This window comes from Dasypus novemcinctus, chromosome 19 (assembly GCF_030445035.2).
Source record: "Dasypus novemcinctus isolate mDasNov1 chromosome 19, mDasNov1.1.hap2, whole genome shotgun sequence".
In the NCBI taxonomy this organism is placed as follows: Eukaryota; Metazoa; Chordata; class Mammalia; order Cingulata; family Dasypodidae; genus Dasypus; species Dasypus novemcinctus.
The window spans coordinates 40,716,183-40,728,403 of NC_080691.1; the positions used below are offsets into that span (position 1 = coordinate 40,716,183).

A 12,221-nucleotide genomic window follows, 5' to 3' on the forward strand; every position below is an offset into this window, starting at 1 on the left:
ACCGCGGACCTCCCATATGGTAGACGGACGCCCTAACCACTGGGCCAAAGTCCGTTTCCCTCTTTTTTTTTTTAAGATTTTATTTTATTTCTCTTCCCTTCTCCCCACCCCACCCCAGTTGTCTGTTCTCTATGTCCATTTGCTGCATGTTCTTCTTTGTCCACTTCTGTTGTTGGCAGCAGCACGGGAATCTGTGTTTCTTTTTGTTGCGTCATCTTGCTGTGTCAGCTCTCCGTGTGTGCAGTGCCATTCCTGGGCAGGTTGCACTTTCTTTCATGCTGGGCAGCTCTCCTTACGGGGTGCGCTCCTTGCACGTGGGGCTCCCTACACGGGGGACACCCCTGCGTGGCACGGCACTCCTTGCGCACATCAGCGCTGCACATGGGCCAGCTCCACGTGGGTCAAGGAGGCCCAGGGTTTGAACCGTGGACCTCCCATGTGGTAGACGGACACCCTATCCATTGGGCCAAGTCTGCTTCCCTCCAATATCTATTTTTGGAATTCATAACTATATCAAACTGCTACACCTACCAACCTTGCTTTATTTTTCTTCACTACCCGGAATGAATGGATTCTATATGTATTCATTTGTTTACTGTCTGTAGCCCTCCATGAGTGAAGGGTTTGATGGTCTTCTCACTGGACTTCAGTCTCAACAGTGGATACTAGGTGGAAATCAGTGGAGCAGAATGGTTGGGAGAGGGGGCTCCGTGCTTGCTCAGGCAAGCCACATAAACCTCTCTGTGTCTCAGTTTCTTCATCTAAAAATATGGAGATGTTTATGGGAACCTATCTCTAGGGGTGTTGTAAGGATTAAATAACAAAACACAAAAAGCACCTAACAGTGTCTAGTACATAACTGTGAAATTAGTATACACATCTCATTATCCATAGTTTTTATTGTTTTTTTCCACATCTTGCTTCTTTTCCACTTAAAATATCATCCTTAAAATATCAAGGACTGCCTTCCATGCAGGTTCATATAGATTCACCTCATTCTTCATTTACTTACTGCATTGAGATGTATTGTATCATTCTTCATTTACTTACTGCATAGAGATATATGGATAGATCATTTATTAACAACCCCCTACTCACAGGCACTTGGATTCTTGTCAATTTTTCATGATTCAATTTTAAACAATGCTGCAAAGAACATCCCTGCATGTCAGCAGATCATTTCTCTGGGAGAAACAGGGATGGGAAAGAAGGGTGATGATGCTGGGAGCAGCTAAAATGGACCTCGGAAATCCAGATCCCAGATAGGATGCTGAGACCCAGAGAGATGAATGCATAATTTCAATGCCTCTTCTACATGGTGGAACTCACAGGGGCATCCCACAAGCAGGTGACTGGAACCCATGATTAAGCACTCAAGTCAGACTGTATGGCACAAATCCCAGCTCTGCCACTCATTAGTTGTGCAACCTTAAGCAAGTTTTTGACTAACTCTAAGCCTAAAGTACTCCACCTGTAAAAAAAAAAAAAAAGCTTCATCATATAAAATACCTGGCCCCTAGTTAGGTATTGTTATTATCCCCTGGTATACACTGGGATGGCCATGTCAATTGTCTATGACTAGGGCCCACTCTGACTGGTCCGTGCCAATGTCACGGTTGTAAAATATTTTAACCTCATCCTTGTGGTAACATTTTAAGTACAGTTTTTGCATTTCTCCTGCTTTCCAAAGCTGTGAAATGTTTCTTAAAACTGAACTTATCCTCCCTATGCTCTAGAATTTCTTGAGAGTCTTATCTCACATTCTACCTTGTATTACTGAGAGTTATTTAGTAAAGTGTTTCCTTTCCCTCCTACTAAATTGGAAAGTTCCTTGAACACAAGACTTATCTCAAATACATTGCTTAATGCCTCCCCAGGTCCCCAGTGGTTCCTGGCATTGCAGTTTGCAATGGCAGAGATACCATAAATATTTTTTAAGTCTTACACAAGCAACCACTCCCTATGTTCTATTGCCCAGACATGCCTGAACTTCAGAATCTGCTGGGGCACTTGTAAAAATTACAGTTGCCAGGGCCCCAACCTACATCTACTGAATCTGAAATTGGCAGCAGCATGAGAGTATAGCTGGGAATCTCTTAATAACTAACATTCTGGCCATTCTGTGATCAGACAAGTTTGGGAAACGCTGCTCTAAATCATCACCTGAGATCTTGCTTTCTTTGTTCTATAACCTGACACATGCATCACCAGTTATTGAAAAACTTTCCCACCATATAAGGCTTTCATCTCCATGTACCACAAACAGATACTGCTTTACTGAAAACGATGGAAATATCTTTTTTCTGTTTTTTTTGTGTATCAATAGTTTCTTTCTATCTTGACATACAATACCTTTGAAAATTAAGAGTTCTTATTGCACACAAATCCTTGTTCCTCCCACCCACTGCACCTAAATCCAGTATTATCCTACCTACACTGGGACTAAAATATGCCTTTTTTGCCCTTTATAAATGATCATGTGTAAGGTATATTTGCCTCACCACCATTTAAAAAATTATTTTAGGAGTGTCATTTTTCAGTCTTACCAACTCGTGACACAGTTTAGATGAACTCATAGCTGACTCATAAACAGCACCTCTGTTAACACTGAAACCACAGTGAGCCTCCTGTCCAAATCCTAACAGTTACCATCACATTGCCGCATCCTGAAAGGATGACACATTTTCTGAAGTTACAGACGAGAGAGTGAAGCTTTCAGATCAAGGCCAACGATGGTTTCTGTTCCCTTTCAGTCCAAACCCAGTGTCCTTTAACTCTCCCAAAATACAATGGTCACATCCAGACACAGGGCAAGCTTTGGTCAACACTGACAAAATAAAACCTCTGGGATATCCAAAAGTACAGAGCGTCTCTCAAACCTTAGTTCTTTGAAGTGACACCAAACAGCCTATGAGTCACAGCTACCAATGCTTTATTCCATTTTCCCAGAGTCCATATGCGCCCAAAGGGCCTTGCATGAGAGACAGGTATTTGAGTCGGGTTCCCGGCTCTGCCACTAACTGGCAGCGTGAACTTGAGCAAGTCCCTCCCTTTCTCTGGGTTTCAATTGCTCCAGCTTCAAAAAAGTAAGCGCTGATTTAGAGGACACCCTCAGGTCTCTCCAACTCTGAGAACCTAGGAGCTGGGGGTCGCCAGGGCAACAGAGATGCCCATCCTAGAACAGACTCTTCCGAGATTACTGAATCCGACCTCACGCTTCAAAGACGAAGAACCCAAAGGGGAAATCTCACACTCCAGGGCTCTTCCCACCACACCAGGCCGCCCTTTCCAAGACCCCGAAGCCCTAAGGAAGAGGCTTCCAGCCCTGCCTAGCCTCTACCGACCTTTGTTTTTGCCCCTTGTGCGCTCCACCTACCTGGCGAGGGCAAAGGGAGAGCTTTCAGGCCGGACCCTAACGAAACCAGGATCGCCCTACGCGACCGCAGTCTTATCTGCTCCCGAGCTCGGGGTGAAGGTGGCTCCTGCGCCACCCGATCTAATCGTAGGGGAAGACCGCGACAGTGAAAAGACTCTTCCCACGTGACCCCAGCTGGGCTCAGGCCGCCCCCCGCCCCGAGGCTGCTGCTCGCGCCGCCGTACCTGCTCCGCCACGGCGCGGCCCCGCGCAGGAACCGTAGACAAGCCGGCCCCACGGACGCCGCCATCTTGTCTCCCCTTCGACGGGCCACGCCCCCTTCCCACGCCGGGGTCCGCGCGCGTGATATCACGCGCCGCCGAGCTCCCAGAGCCAATGAGGAGCGCGCATGGGCTGGGGGCGGAGCTGGCTAAGCCCCGCCTTCTGACCCCTCCCCCTGCCCACCTGGCCCTGCAGGTGGAGCCGGTGCGGGCGGTGGCTGCTGCTGAGCTCGTCCCAGGCCGGGCTGAAGCCCGGGGGCAGCGAGCCCTCCCTCTTGCCTCTGGCTTGCTCTTCCGTAAGGGCCTGGAAAATCTGAGCTACCCACGATCCGAGAATGTCGTTGAACTCCTCTAACTCGCTCATGTGACGGATGAGGAAACTGATTTAACTACCTTGTGTTAAGCGCTCCCGAAGTGTCAGACCCTGTTCTCCTTTGCATACATGACGTCATGTCGGTCTTACTCCTCACCGCTGTACCACCGAGGGAGACCAGCGGTAAGGGGTCTGGGGGCAGTAAGGGGTCTGGGTCTCCCGGAAGGGTAGCTACATACACATCAGCCTAGTTGCTCCTGAAATGGTTCCGGTTGCAGGCGCCACCTGGTCCCCAGTGGTAAGGGAAAATTGAGTCTTCAATACTACCTGCCGTTTACTGAGCACTGATTGGAGTTTCGGAGACCAGCAACTAGCCCTAAGACATTATGTCCATTTTATAGATGAGGATGCATAGGCTCAGAAAGGTTAAGCAACACGTCCAAAGGCACACAGCTATAAAGCAGAAGAGTTGTCATTTGAAACCAGGGCTCTGACTCCAAAGCCCATAATCTAAACATTTTATCTTTTAAATCCTTTGCCTAGAAACTGGATGAATTAGAGTCCAAAATCTGAAAGAAAGCAGTTCCACTTTTTCCTGTTATAACAATTAGTTGTCTTACCTAGATATATGACACAGGAAGTTGCCTCGTGCCTGTGTGGTTAAGTTCAACCAGGGCATAAACAGTCCTTGTAGGGAAAATAACAGTCATCCGGGTCTGGTATGGGAGGAATGGGAGTCATCCCCAGGGGGAAAAAGGGTATACAGTTGTTTTTTTCTGGTTTATTGTTGTTTTGTTTTTAACTGTGGCAAAATACACATAACATTAAAATGACCACGTTTTAAAAAAAGTGTTCAATTCAGTGGCATTTCCTACCTTAGCAATGTTGTAGTACAGAATTGGTTTAACTATTAAATTGAGCTATTTAAAACTGGCCAAAGATCCATCTGCGATAATGTCAGCAAACAGCTTTTTCAAGTTTCCTTACTACCACTCTGCTCCAATTTAAATGTTGAAAAGAGAAGTGCCAAATATAGGGGTTACATTATTCTATGATTGAGTGTAAGTAAATATATATTGTGGATCATGAGAGCCACATTCCACTGTCAGAGAGGGAAGTTACAACTGTGAAATGCAGGGAGGCTAAAATGAACATTGTGGAGTTGGTTTAGAATGGGAAGTATCGGTGTGAACTCATGGCTTTTATCATTTATACAGATAAATAATAAATTTAGTATAAGAGTGTGTGTGTGTATTTCCTAGCTTTGTCCACTGAGAGGCCGTACAACTGACACTCCAGAAATTAGCACCCACATCTTGGTTTCTAAATACTATTTTCCAACAAAACGAACCAGAAATCCTTGGAGAAAAATAAAATGGCTGATTTCAGGCCTGGGGCAGAGAGCATACAAGATGAGGATTAAACATCTTATGACATCAGTTAAGAAAATGTTCAAAAAATAATGCAAATTTGGGGAGACTTTACTGTCTAAATGCTTGGCTGGATTAAGCACCTAATTTGGATGGTTTTTCAACAAATTGGAGTAAGTGCAAAATTGGTACTTTGGTCTGGGAAGCCATATGGTTCATCTCAAAATATCACAAGGGCAATTGGTACTAATTTATCTCTGATTCAGTGTCCAAGAATTCAGTTTCAGCTTACCAGCCATGCAACATAATGGATTCCCAACCCCCAATGGCATCTCCTCCCCACCCCATGGCTCCCTCATCTGTTTTGCTTGTTGTTTTGGTCTGTGTTTGCATTCGTTGTCTCTCATTGTATGTTTGTCGTCTTTCGGAGGCACTGGAAACCCAACCAAGGACCTCCCATGTGGGAGGTGGATGCTCAAGTGTTTGAGCCATCTCTGCTTCCTTTATTGGAGGTACCGGAAATAAAACCCAGAACCCCAGGACCTTGCAAATGGGAAGTAGGCACACAACCACTGAGCTGCATCTGCTTCCCAATGAGAGTTGGTTTTTCTTTTTTTTGTTTGTTTGTTTGTTTTTGGGAAATACCAGGAATCGAACCTGGGACCTTGTATAGGGAAGCAGGAGCTCAACCACTTGAGCGACATCCACTCCCTGGCGTCTCTTTGCTGATGTTGGATGGGTAGCCAAAGAGGATGGAGAGTGTTCACCAAGATTAAAAACAGAGATCAGATCAAGGTAACCTCTTCAGTTTAAATTTCTTTCCTTGGATAAGCCCCCTAGCAGGCAAATTTCCATACCAAACCTGGATCAAGAAGAGCCTCAACTGGGGACTACAACACTGGCAAATGAGGATGCACTGCAGATGATCAGTGCTCTTGAAAATGAACACGCCACCCTCAGAAGTCAGATTGCCAAAATTGTGACCCTACAGAAGCAGCGGGATTTCACTGCAGGGATTTAGATTCTACCACATCTGTTACCATAGCACTACCTTCCTTCCCTCCCACCACCTCCTCTTCTACCTCTGCCAGTTCCACCACTGCCCTCTCCCCAAAAGGGCAGCATCAGAGTATGTCTGCTATTGACCTGATTAAAGAGCAAAGAGAGAAAAGAGCCAATGCTGGAAAGACTTTGGTTAAGAACAGTCCAAAGAAACCTGACATCCAAGTATGCTAGAAATCCTTAAAGAGATGTACGGTGTAACATTTCAGTTCATAAAAAGGTCAGAACAAGAAGGAAAGCCCAAACCAGTGGCCCCTACTGATCCTGCTACTCTCATTACAGAGGCTCTGGAAAAGAAATACCCTCATTGATATTGAAGGGGTAGCTAAAGTGAATTTTTAAAAGTAATTCCAAAGTCTGAATCGGGCCATCTCAGAAAGTGTTGTTTGGGCTACTCACGTTGAAGTCTACAGGGAAAGTGATTTCTTTACATTGAAAATATTCCAAATTCCTCAATAAACAATGGGTTGAGAAAGACTATCCTGGTTCAGCTGCTGGTTTATTAGGGCTAACTTTGGCTAGTAGAAATTAAGACTCCTTAATAAACTCCTAACTTTAGTGTTCAGTGAACTCCTTTGAAAACTAGTTAGAGGAAAAGTTTGGCAGTTCCTCAGAAAATTAAACACAGAATTATCATTTGGCTTGGCAATTCCACTCCTGGGATATATCCAAAAGAACTGAAAGCGGGAACTCAGACAGCTATTTCTACACCAGTTTCCATCACAGCATTATTCACAACAGTCAAAATGTGGGTGAAACCCAAGTGCCCATCAACAGATGAATAGAGAAACAAAATGTGGCCTAGCCAAACAATGGAATAGCATTCAGCTGTAAAAAAGAAATGAAGTGCTGGTACATGCTACAACATGGATGGCCCTTGAAGACATCATCGGGATTGAAATGAACCAGACACAAAAGGACAAATATTGTATAATTTCTTTTATATGGAATACTCAGAATAAGCTAATTCATAGAGACAGAAAGCAGAATAGTGGTTGCCAGGTGGGAAATGGTGGGGGGAATGGGGTTTTTTTTTACTGAATGAGTATGACTTTTGGTTTGGGATGGTGAAAATAGTCTGGAAATAGATAGTGGTGAAAGTTAGACAGTATTGTCAATGTACTTAATGTCAAAGAATTGTCCATTTAAAATGGCTGAAATGATTTTTGGTATGTGTATTTTACCACAACTAAAAATAAACGAATTATTTTTTTAAAACGAGTTCGAGGATTAATCCGTAACGAAAGCACCAAATTAATGATTTCTGCTTTGTTACATCATTGTTTATTATGGAGCAATCCAGTGTTCTGACATGTTTTTAATGAATAGCCAGGATGTTCAGGTTTCCAGTCTCAAAAAACATTGTGTGGATTTGAGAACTTAAAAAGAACCTGTGTGAATGTTACTGTGAGGTTTTTATCTGTACAAATGTTTTATATACATATACCTAGTTATAAAACAGTTTATAGTTAAAACTAGCGATCACAACAAAAAGCATACTGATATTATCTTTGTTTTCAATGACAATTTTCTGTACAGTGATGAAACAGCTGAGAAAGTATAAGTTGTTGCAGTGCAATACTTGAGATGGGAATCTTCTTGCCATGAGCAAAGCTTCCATTTTAGATTTCTCTCCCACATTTTCATGGAGCTGGGGTTTGAGCAGGAATAGGATGCTGCTCAGTGCTGAAATTCCAGAAAGCTTTTAAATTAAAGGAAAATAGAGGACCATAAAAGTTGTTTCTATCTCAGCCCCATCAAGTGCTCAGGAAGAAAATGTAGTTGCCAAATAGTGAGGAATTAAATTATTGAAATAAATCCCTTTTTTTAGTTTACTTTTAAGATTAATTAATTAATTTATTTCTCCCACTCCCTTGTTTTTCACTTGCTGTGTCTGTTCGTCTTCCTTGTTTCTTTAGGAGGCACCAGGAGCTGAACCCAGGACCTCCAATGTGAGAGGGAGGCGTCTAATCACTTGAGCCACTTCCACTCCCTGCTTTGTTGTGTCTCTCATACTTTTCCTCCCCGTGTCTCTTGTTGCATCATCTTGTTGAGTCAGCTCGCTGTGCCTACCCACTGCATCAGCTCACTGTCTTCTTTAGGAGGCATCAGGAAACTCTGCTCCCTGCTTTGCTGTGTCTCTCACCATGCCCTTTTTTCTTGTGTCTCTTATTGTGTCAGCTTGCTGCACCTGCCCATTGTGCCAGCCCACAATCTTCTTTAGGAGGCACTGGGATCCGAACCAGCGACCTCCCTTGTGGTAGGTGGGAGCCTAGTCACCTGAGTCACATCCTCTTCCCTAAATCCCTTTTAAAAGAAAAACTAGAATGTACCATCTTCTTTTCTTTCCATTTAATAAATGGGATGATAAAGATGAAAGGGAGAGGAGGAGGAGGGTCATATCAACTCAATGTAGCATTAGAGGCAACCGGAAAGTATCCTTTATGTCATCCTGGATTGATCCTGGGACAGAGAAAAGGACACCAGTGAACAACTGGGGAATTCCGAACAAGGCAGTAGATCAGAGAATACTGTTTTAGCATATTAATGTCCTGATATTGTGGGTTGCACAGTGGTTATGTTGAAAGTTAAAGTGGTATCATGTCTGCAGCTAAACTCTCAAACATGTCAGAGACAAATTTGGATAAATAGATCAAGGAGGGTGGTAATACATGGGGGAATTGGGGTAAAAGGTATATAGGAATTCTTTGTACTGCTTTTGCAACTTTTATAAGTCTTCGATTATTCCAAAATTTTAAAAATTATGATCTGAAATACCAAAAGCAAGACATAAAAGTAGATCTGAAATGAAAGGAAAAAACAGAATCTACCACTGGGCATCTACTATGTGTCAGTCCTTGTGATACAGTGTTGAAAAAGGCCAGTAGAGTGGGTGTAGCTAAGTGGTTGGGCCCCTGCTTCGCACATACAAGGTCCCAGGTTCAATCCCTGGTACCTCCTTAAAAAAAATGGGGTAGATCCTCTTCCTCCTGGAGTTTATAGTTTACAAGGAAGACAGAAGACAGACAGTAAGTGAATTGCAGTGTAAGGAAAAGAAAAAAATTTTTAAAAAGCAGCCCCTGAGGGAAGCAGATTTGGCTCATTTGATACAGCGTTCGCCTACAACATGGGAGGTTCAGGGTTCAAATCCAGGGCCTCCTGATCCTGAGCTGGCCCACGCACAGTGCTGATATGCGTAAGGAGTGTCATGCCATGCAGGGGTGTCCCCCGCGTAGGGGAGCCCCATGTGCAAGAAATGTGCCCCATAAGGAGAACCGCCCCACACAAAAAAAGCACAGCCTGCCCAGGAGTGGTGCTGCACACACGGAGAGCTGACGCAGCAAGATGACGCAACAAAAAAAGAGACACAGATTTCTGGTGCTGCTGACAGAATGCAAGTGGACACAGAAGAACACACAGCAAATGGACACAGAGAGCAGACAACGGGGGAAAGGGGAGAGAAATAAATTTTAAAAATAATATATCTTTAAAAAAAAAAAAAGCAGCCCCTGACATCTGAGAACTGGTGTGACACGTTAGAAGTTTGCCAGGCTCTCACTTCTGGGCCATGATATTCTTTGATTGGACATCAACAATCTGACAGAACACCAACATCAGAGGGAGTTTCCATATGACCAGGACCAGTGAGACAAAACAAGTCTACTCCATGGTTTTGCCTAAGCACAGACAAAAAAACAAAGTCACTGTGCAACCCACAGAACACCAACTGTTCCCCACTCTAGGCTAATAATACCAGTGGCGGCTGCTGCTTGACCAATAATGGTTTTATCCTTGCTCTAGTCTACCCTCTCTATAGATGAGATTTATTGAGATATCCTCGTATAGAATTGCCTCAACTTTCTCTCAGCCCCTAGTCTAGAGCAAATCCTTGCTCCCTTTGACCGTCCCCCAAATCACCCAACCAAAGTCCAAATCCTATAATAGTTTATTTCTAACAAACTGTGGCAGTTTGATATTATCGATGAATTCCAAAAAGAAATACTGACTGTATGTAAACTGGTCTGTTCCTCTGGGCTAGTGATACCCTTAGATTATATTGGATTCAGAGATTTCACTTTTAGTTGACTAAATAATGATTAAGGCTTTGATCGGATCGAATTAGTAGGACATTAGTAGAGACCAGACTACAGAGAAGGGAGGTTGGAGTTTTTGATCCTGGAGGCTGGGAAGTAAATACAGAGAAGCAGATATGTGAGGAAAGAGAGAAGGTTCCATTGGACACAGCAGAGGCCCTGGGAAGAGGGACAAGGCACTCATCTGATAGTTTACAGCTGGACTTGTAGAGAGAGCAGAGCAGTTGAGCCCAGAGAGAAACAAACCCCAGGAGAGAGACAAGACTTATCCCAGCCTACAGCTGATATTGGAAGAAGCTGGGACCACAGGCCTTAAGAGAAGAGGAAGCCCGAACCCTTGCAGACATCGGCAGCCCTCTTGCTCCAACATGTGGCAAAAGACTTTGGTGAGGGAAGTAACTTACACTTTATGGTCTGGTAACTATAAGCTTCAACCCCAAATAAATACCCTTTATAAAAGCCAATAGATTTCTGGTATTTTGCATCAGCACCCCTTTGACTCTTACTGAGACACCCAACAGAGACCCATGGTGTGCATTCTTCCTTCCTACAATGAGGTAATAGATCCAACTCATTCAACTACTGCTGTGGTTTTGGTGGACTCTGGCTGGAGGGCATTGACAAGTGCATTAAATATTTTAAAAGAGAAAGAAAGGGTACTCTGAACCTGTCAGCACATGACCACAGTGCATTGTGAATACACTCTTGTTTACTGACATTTCATTTTTCCATTGTTTTAACTTTTTATTGTAGTAGCATATATACAACTCAACCTTCCCCCTTTTTTAAAGATTTACTTTATTTTATTTTATTTTTTTAAGATTTATTTTATTTCTCTCCCCTTCCCCGCCCCCTCTCCCCGTTGTCTGCTCTCTTATGTCCATTCACTGTATGTTCTTCTATGTCCGCTTGCATGCTTAGCAGCACCGGGAATCTGCTTCTCTTTTTGTAGTGTCATCTTGCTGCGTCAGCTCTCTGTATGTGAGGCGCCACTCCTGGGTGGGCTGCACTTTTCTCACGTGTGGCGCCTCTCCTTGCAGGGTGCACTCCTTGCGCACGGGGCTCCCCTATGCAGGGGACACCCCTGCATGGCATGGCACTCCTTGCACGCATCAGCACTACACATGGGCCAGCTCACCACATGGGCTAGGAGGTCCCAGGTTTGAACCCTGGACCTCCCATGTGGTAGGCGGATGCTCTATCAGTTGAGCCACATCCACTTCCCAAAGGTTTATTTTATTTATTTATTTCTCACCACCCTCTCTAGTTTGCACTCACTGTCTGTTTGGGGTGTGCCTGTCTTTCCTTAGGAGGTACTGAGAACTGAACCTGGAGCCTCCCATGTAGGAGGGAGGCACCTAATCACTTGAGCCACCTCTACTTCCTGCTTTTTTGTGTCTCTCATTATGTTTTCCTTCTTGTGTCATCTTGTTGCATCAGTTTGCAATGCCTGCCCATCACATCAGTTCACTGTCTTGCTCATCTTCTTTAGGAGGCACTGGGAATTGAACCCAGGACCTCCCTTGTGGTAGGCGGGAGCTCAAATGCTTGAGCCACATCTGCTTCACCTTTTTAAGGAGATACCAGGGATTGAACTCCAGACCTCGTATGTGGGAGACAGGCACACAACCACTGAGCTGCATCCACTCCCCAGATTCCCCATTTTAACTACTTTCAAGTGTTTAATTCAGTAGTATTAATTACATTCACAATATTGTGCTATCATCATTGACACCCATTACCCAA

The 12,221-nt window shown here is 44.1% G+C and overlaps 1 protein-coding gene, 1 long non-coding RNA gene and 1 pseudogene across 7 annotated transcripts in view; 2 read left to right on the plus strand and 1 right to left on the minus strand.

Moving 5' to 3' along the window:
- PISD (phosphatidylserine decarboxylase) overlaps positions 1–3,701 on the minus strand; it is a 59,753-nt gene extending 56,052 nt beyond the window's left edge. For 2 of the 6 annotated variants that reach the window (XM_071209892.1, XM_071209891.1), the window contains exon 1: positions 3,601–3,700. Coding sequence is in view for 1 of the 6 variants with exons in the window: in XM_004449757.4 (XP_004449814.2) it covers positions 3,601–3,665 (65 nt within the window). In the remaining 5 variants the exon portion in view is untranslated. Of the gene's footprint in view, positions 1–3,376; positions 3,540–3,600 lie in introns of those variants that run through there. The other 4 variants (XM_071209894.1, XM_004449757.4, XM_071209889.1 and 1 more) reach the window with 4 other exon arrangements.
- Positions 3,702–3,814: 113 nt separating this feature from the next.
- The window catches only part of LOC131274606 (uncharacterized), a 63,562-nt gene continuing 55,155 nt past the window's right edge, over positions 3,815–12,221 (plus strand). The window contains exon 1 of the long non-coding RNA XR_009181888.2: positions 3,815–4,132. This is a non-coding gene — a long non-coding RNA (uncharacterized lncRNA). The remainder of the gene's footprint in view (positions 4,133–12,221) is intronic.
- Positions 5,255–7,390, plus strand: LOC101422913 (mitochondrial fission regulator 1-like; annotated as a pseudogene).